This window comes from Chiloscyllium plagiosum, chromosome 30, assembly GCF_004010195.1.
Source record: "Chiloscyllium plagiosum isolate BGI_BamShark_2017 chromosome 30, ASM401019v2, whole genome shotgun sequence".
Taxonomy (NCBI): Eukaryota; Metazoa; Chordata; class Chondrichthyes; order Orectolobiformes; family Hemiscylliidae; genus Chiloscyllium; species Chiloscyllium plagiosum.
The window spans coordinates 4279396-4287004 of record NC_057739.1 but is presented as its reverse complement, the minus strand read 5'-3'; the positions used below and the strand labels follow the sequence as shown (position 1 = coordinate 4287004).

Genomic DNA, 7609 nt, shown 5'->3' with positions numbered 1-7609 from the left:
GTGAATTTGAGGTCGGGGTGGAAGGTGTTGGTAAAGTGGATGAATTGTTCAACCTCCTCGTGGGAGCACGAGGCGGCGCCGATACAGTCATCGATGTAGCGGAGGAAAAGGTGGGGGGTGGTGCCAGTGTAGCTGCGGAAGATGGACTGTTCCACATACCCTACGAAGAGACAGGCATAGCTGGGGCCCATGCGGGAGAAGGGGTCGTCAGAGGGTGAGTCGAAGGAGGGTGTCAGTGGAAGGGCACTGGTGGGTTGCTGGAGGGTACTTCCTCCAAACGAAAGGAGTAGCCTACAATGGCAAGAATTCCAACTTGTTTAGTCTTTGCTCATAAATCAATCCATCTATACCAGGGATCATCCCAGTGATCCTTCCCTGAGCTACCTCCAATGAAATAATGTCTTTACTTAAATAAGGGGACCAAAACTGCTCACAGTATTCCAGATGTGGCCTCCCCAGCACCGTGTACAGTTGCAGTAAGACTTCCCTACTCTTACACTCTAAGCTCCTTGAAATAAGGGCCAACATTCCATTCCCCTTCCTGATGACCTGCTGCCCCTGTGTGCTAGCTTTCTATATTTCATGCACAAGGACCCCCAGGTCCCTATGTGTAACAGTTTTCTACACTTTCCCTCCATTTAAATATCACCCCGTTGTTTTGGTATCCCTTGCAAAATTAACAACTTCGCATTTTCCCAGATTATACATCATTTGCCAACTTTTTGCCCACTTCCTTAACCTATCCAGATTTCTCTGTAAACTGCTTGTATCCCTCTCACAATCTGCCTGCTACACTAGTATTGTATTGTCTGCCAATTTTTCTGATTTAGATTAAAATTAGAAAATGTTGAAAGCACATTTTCTTGAAGAGGAACAGTTTGATGATGAAGTAAGTAAAGAAGGCATATTTAAAGAAACAAAAGACTGATCAATAACAGGTTTAAATGAGCAAAGCAAACTTTTCACCAACAGCTACCAACCAAATACAATGGGCTGCTGATCTAAAATTTGATATGATATGAAGTCCCTGTAGAGACTGGTAATTTTTAAAATGATATCTGGATTCCCAGTGACTCAAACAATCACAGAAAATGATTTGAAGTTCCAAGGCTTTTAGTATAGCAGACAAACTAAAATCAACAAAGAGTAAATGTTATTTATTGGGCAAATAAATAACAGAAAGATATCTTTCTTAATACCTGAACGTGACCAAATGCCCCATGCCACTATTATATAGATAAGTGCTCACTCTATGATGTATTATACATTTTACAGAAACCAGGTCCAAGTTCCCAATAGGATCTCGCACCCTGTTTTGTTGTCGACTTTTCTTCCTTTCTCTTTCTCTTTATCTCTCTCACTTTCAGTCCAGGAAACAGTTTGTGTTTGCATTTTCAGTTCTTCCATCATTTCGTTAGTCCTTACTTTGATCCCAACACAGATCTTTTTTTTTGTCACTTTCGCGCCCTCTTTTTCCCCATCTCTACATTTGCTTAAACCAAGAATAGTTGTTTCCAGTCGATGAAAAATCAACTGAAATGGTAACTCTGTTTCGCTGTCCACAGATGCTGCTAGAACAGCTGAGTTTTCCAGAAGTTTCTGATTATATTTCAGATTTTCAACATCTGCAGAATTATGAACCCAGGAATGAATGGTTCTGGAGGAGACAGTTAGCCATCTCCCTGCAGTACAACAGGCTGTACATTCCCTCACTACCTCGCCAATGTCCTGGTGTTAACCTTATATCCATCTCCCTTCTTCCACTCCAACATTAAATGGCCAAGCCCCACCCCTCCACAAGACCCTGGACAGTTCAGCCCCTCTCCTACCAAAGAACTACCTCCCCATTCTTCCTTGAAAAGTCTCCTGTATTGTAAGTTCTTTGACCAAGGTTGTGATTGGCTTTCTGAAGAAGGGTCACTGGACCCAAAACATCAATTCTATTTTCTCTCCACAGATGCTGCCACACCTAATGAATTTTTCCAGCAATTTCTGTTTTTGTTTGTGATTATCTTTCTCATTCTCTCCTACCATACCCAATCTCCTTCACCTTACACTCCTTGAAAAGCCGTGGAATGGTTTTTGATGTTAAAGGCTATGTGCAGTGCTAGTTGTTGTTGCAATTAAGCCCTCAGAACATGTCATCGATGTAGCTCTTAGATGGGACAGTGTTGTGCACAGGGTGAGATATTTGGACTGACTTAGATAGCTTAGTGCATTAGGACTGCAGGCAGCAGATGTGCATTCATGTGTACGCAACCACAGTTGTAATGTTGGGATGGGGATTGAGTTAAGGATAAAGCAGGTTCACTCAATGGGATCACTCTTCATTCTTCACAGGTGTCCAATTGGAATGAAGCAACAGTATGGATGGTGAGAAGGGTTTGAGGGTGTGTTATTCAGATTGAGCACAGTTTTCAATGGCTCCAGAACAGGTCAAAATAGCCTGATACCCAAAGGAATGAAGCCTGTCTTCAGCAGGGTATAAATCAGGCAGGAGTGGATCAGCCCTTAGCTCTGACAACACATTCTAAGAGGTGTTATCCCTTACTTTAGACTATCAAGAAGCTTAGAGGGGAGGTGAGATTTATGATCTGATGAAGATTATTTTCTTATTCTTTCACTGGGAAGGTCAGCATTTGTTGTCCATCCTTCATCACTCTTGGACATACAAGAACACAGTTTATCAGCAAGTCGTAGGCTGAGGGGTGACCTTATAGAGGTTCACAAAATAATGAGGGGCATGGATCGGATAAACAGGCAAAGTCTTTTCCCTGGGGTCGGGGAGTCCAGAACTAGAGGGCATAGGTTTAGGGTGAAGGGGGAAAGATATAAAAGAGACCTGAGGGGCAACATTTTCACGCAGAGGGTGATACGTGTATGGAATGAGCTGCCAGAGGATGTGGTGGAGGCTGGTACAATTACAACATTTAAGAGGCATTTGGATGGGTATATGAATAGGAAGGGTTTGGATGGATATGGGCTGGCAGGTGGGACTAGATTGGGTTGGGATATCTGGCCGGCATGGACAGGTTGGACCGAAGGGTCTGTTTCCGTGCTGTATGACTCTATTTGACACCTGGCCCCCTCCAATCTTTCTCCTTCTCTCTTCACAGGATCATGGCTAATCTGACCGTGACCCCAGTTTCCAATCTGCACCCCCAGAACACTTGACTCCCTTGCTCATCAAAAATCTGTCTAACTCATTCTTGATTATATTCAGTGACCCAGCCTCCATTGCTCTCTGAGGAAGACAATTCCAAAAGGCACACTCAAGTTCAATAAGTTACTTGAGAGAGCTATGGGTATAAAATTAGAAGTCTTTGTATTGCGTACAAATGGAATGAATCAGAAGCTACATGTTCAAAATATTAGGTTGGATAGGTTAACTATCTTGTAGAACTGATTACATTTATGTCTGTTGAATATGGAGCTCTTGGAATCCTTTACTCCAGGGCCTGAGGTTCCTGAGTGAAGATATAAGTTGCTCGTTAATTATGAAGAGCACGTGGCTAGTTAGTTTTGACTTGGAGTCTTGTGTGTTACCACAGATTCTCACAGACTCTTGAAGCTTTGGTTATTTGCTATGGTGTTCCTGTGGGCCCCAAGAGCGTTCACCAGCAGGAGCCTGAACCCACATGTTTCAAACTTACCCTTTTCCCAGACATGATCCCTAGAGCAGACTTATTCCTAAAAGTACCATGCATCAGGGCAGAAGTGTAACTACTGCTGAGGTCTGGTGCCCTGGAAACAGATTTACATCCAGCTGCTCCAATGCTGAGCCCTAATACACTGAGAAAAAGGGGACATGTCTGGGAAGAAGTAAAACTAAGAACTACAGATGCTGGAAATCTGAATCAGAACTGAAGAAGGGTCATTGGACATGAAACATTAACTCTGCTTTCTCTCCACAGATGCTGGCACACCTGCTGGGTTTCTCCAGTAATTTCTGTTTTGGTTTCAGGAGACAAAATGTCTCACGGGTGCCATTTTTTTTTAAGTTCCCTCTTGTGATGTGGCAATTGCTGACATAGCTGATATGGCCTGTGAAGGTGCTGATGGGCCTGTGCTTCCTATTTGGTGAGGCTTGATAGAACTGATTGGATGACAGGGATGAGTGACAGGTGGGTATAGAGGTAGGTTGGGAGGTGGGCAAGGGTGCGGAGTTGTAGGTGGGTGAGGAGTGTAGGGTGGTAGTTGAGTAAAGGGGTAGGGAGGCAGGTGTGTAATGGGGAGGATGGTAGGTGGGTAAGGAGGTAGGGTGGTTGGCAATTGAGAGGGTGGATGGGTCAGGTGTCATGGAGAATTATTCTAGGAGGGGGTTGTGGTCTATTGTCAGAGCTCTGGGTGACTCAGTCTGCTCTCCCTCTGGGATGGGTTCAGGGCTGTTTAGTTGGGTATTGAGGGTGGGGTGACTAAGTGATGCAGTGATGGATGAGTATTAATGCAGGATGGCCAGGTCCAGAGGGGGTGAGTCAGGTGTTGGTGGATTGTCATTGGGGTGGGGTGATGGAGATTGGATGTTGGGATGGGAGTTGGATACTTAAGGGGTTGTGCGGGGGGATGGGATCAGATGTTTGGTGCCTGAGACTGTAGGTCAAATGGCCCAGCCCAGCCCAGAATAGAGTCCTTAACCTTGAAGATTCAAGCATTAAATCCCTTTTTTGCTATACCTGGGGACAGATTATTTTTGTGATTTTCAATCCACAGCACGATTTGGTTATCAGATCTTTAAGCTACATCGTGGGAGTTGTGATGGGAAAATTTTAAATTGGACATGTTGACATAGCAATTTGCACACACGCTATGAAATAGTAGCAGGAGTAGGCCACTCTGCCCCTCAGGCCTATCCTCCATTCAATATGATCATGGCTATCAGATTACATTCCCTCCCTACGCCCAATAACCCTTCATTTCCCCCTTTGCTTATCAACAATTTATCTACCTTTACCTTACATAGATTCAAGGACCCTTCCTTCCCCAACCTAACAAGAGAGTGAGTTCCAAGATTCATGATCCTCTGTGAGAGAAAAAGATTTTCCTTATCTCAGTTAAAAATCACACAACACCAGTTTATAGTCCAACAGGTTTAATCGCTCCGAAAGCTAGTGCTTCCAAATAAACCTGTTGGACTATAACCTGGTGTTGTGTGATTTTTAACTTTGTACACCCCAGTCCAACACCGGCATCTCCAAATCATTCCTTATCTCAGTTTTCAGTAACTGACTTCTTGTTTTTAAATGGCAACCCCAGTTCTAGATAAGAGATAAACAGTAGTCATAACAAATAATGACAGAGGTGATGCTACCAGGAGGTGAGATTTGTGAGCAGGAGGTGTGAACATTGCTTCATATATATGGAGGCAATAGTCTAGTGGTACAGTTAGCTCTCCTATAACGTTGTAATTGTGTTCCAATGATACTTAGCTTAATAGAAAATTGCTTAGTAGAAATAATGGGGCCTTTGGGAAAAGTGGGGTTAGGGGCAGAGTAGCAAAAAATATCATTCACAGTCACTCCAAAATCTCCCACAAGTCTAATGCACAGTAAAGCACAGCCTGAGTGAAGGTTGAAATCATGTTTGTTAGTGAAACAATAGTTAATTTAGCACAGTACATTTACAAAATGTAAGGAAGCTGCTGTCTGAACAGTACCTCACACAGAAAAGCTGCTCAGGACCCAGCACAAAGACCGGCACAGAAAGGCACAGTCTCCAGTGCATGTGCAGAATGAAGCGTGTAAACCGATCCCCACTGGAACCGCACTATTGCAAACGGCAGTAATAATTTCAAAAATACTCTTCCCTAATTCTTCAGCAACATTATAGCCAAATTGTGCTGCTGGAGTGCAGGACGTTCTGCTTTAACACACTTTTTGTCAGCGCGAATTGGCCATAATACGATTGACAAATTGTGGATGTTGTTTGGATAATGCAAACTTTCTACTGAAACAGGTAAAGCAATTTCCTACCAGTGATCTTCTACAGGGCGAGTTTCTATAGCAGTTTTCCATAGTGTGATTTTTTTTACAGCAGGAGTTTGCAGAGGAACACAACTGCGTTATAGCAGAACAACCTGTATTATCACTCTTTCTCCCCACCCCCACCCTCCTCTAGCTTATCTCTCCACGCTTCAGGCTCTCTGCCTTTATTCCTGATGAAGGGCTTTTGCCCGAAACGTCAATTTTGCTGCTCGTCGGATGCTGCCTGAATTGTTGTGCTCTTCAAGCACCACTGATCCAGAACCAGTATTATCACTCAGCTATTAATCCAGATACCCAGGTCTGACCTCAGGGAACAGGTTAGGAGTCCACCCTCAGTGCTGGGTTGCTATGATTCAGAAGTACAAGGCAGAGTGTGGAATGGCTCATCTGCTTCTCTGATATTTGCTCAACAAGCAATCTCGTAGAGGTCATGATCTTCGTAGTCGAAAAGTGTGCACTGGAGAAGCACAGAAGGTCAGGCAGCATCTGAGGAGCGGGAGAGTTGACGATTCGGGCATAAGCCCATCATCAGGAATGTGTAATGATCTCTTCATTCCTCTCACTGAAAGAGTGAGACAACTCAGAGCAGGTTACTGATGTCCCACTTAATCTGTTTGATGCTCAATGGTCACCCTTGTGCTCTTTGTTCTATTCCAGCTGGAAAAGTGCCGGTCACCACCCACAGTGTGCCCTAAACTGTTGGAGAAAGAGGTGGCAAGCCTATGGAGCCAGCCCCATTTCCGAGACTTCCTTCAGGTTATTGGATACGAGCAAGCTGGACGCTATCTGCTCCACAACCCCAGGGACCTCAACAAGTGTGTGCCTCTCTCTGGTATTGTGGGTAAATCTCCACAAGTCACCTTTAATTTGGTTGCTTATTAAGATATCTGACAGACATACAAATACTGAAACAATGATTTTATCCTTGTTGCCTGAAGTAACCAAAATAAGATCCCTCAAGTAAGTAAGTTAGTTAAGCCTCACAACCCAACTTGGCTATTACCCAATTAATGATGGAATCTGGCCAGGAATTCAACCAACAATGTCTGTCTGGAAGTATCCAGGTTTCAATCCTTGTGTAGTGTTGATCTTCGAAGTTCTGCTGTGGGATTCTTATACAATTTTTCTCTCTTTCAAGTTTATGATGTGACATTATTAATGATTCTATAGAGTCTTTAGTCTCCAACATTGACTATACTTCTGAAGGCCCCCAAGTTTGTAGTTTGCCTTCTTATCAGAGGTAGCTCCCTGTTCCTTGTTACATTTGGAGATGGCTGACTGTTTCAAACATAGCTTTTCCTGCAATTAACTCCTTTACTTCAGAACATTTGTTCTGCTCACAGACTTAATTACCTATTTGTCATGAAGCTGCAGCTTGTCAAGCAGTTGTTATCATCAACTAGGTAAAAACAATGACTGCAGATGCTGGAAACCAGATTTTGGATTAGTGGTGCTGGAAGAGCACTGACATTTCCACCACCTCCAAACAGATCCCACCACCAGGGATATATTTCCCTCCCCACCCCTTTCCGCCTTCCGCAAAGACCGTTCCCTCCGTGACTACCTGGTCAGGTCCACGCCCCTATAAGCCACCCTCCCATTCTGGCACCTTCCCCTGCCACCGCAGG

At 44.0% G+C, this 7609-nt stretch overlaps 1 protein-coding gene across 1 annotated transcript in view; it reads left to right on the top strand.

Moving 5' to 3' along the window:
- Nucleotides 1–7609, top strand: part of LOC122564598 (nuclear speckle splicing regulatory protein 1-like) — a 40010-nt gene that overhangs the window by 27396 nt on the left and 5005 nt on the right. The window contains exon 4 of the mRNA XM_043719687.1: nt 6639–6796. Coding sequence (XP_043575622.1) covers nt 6639–6796 — 158 coding nt within the window. The remainder of the gene's footprint in view (nt 1–6638; nt 6797–7609) is intronic.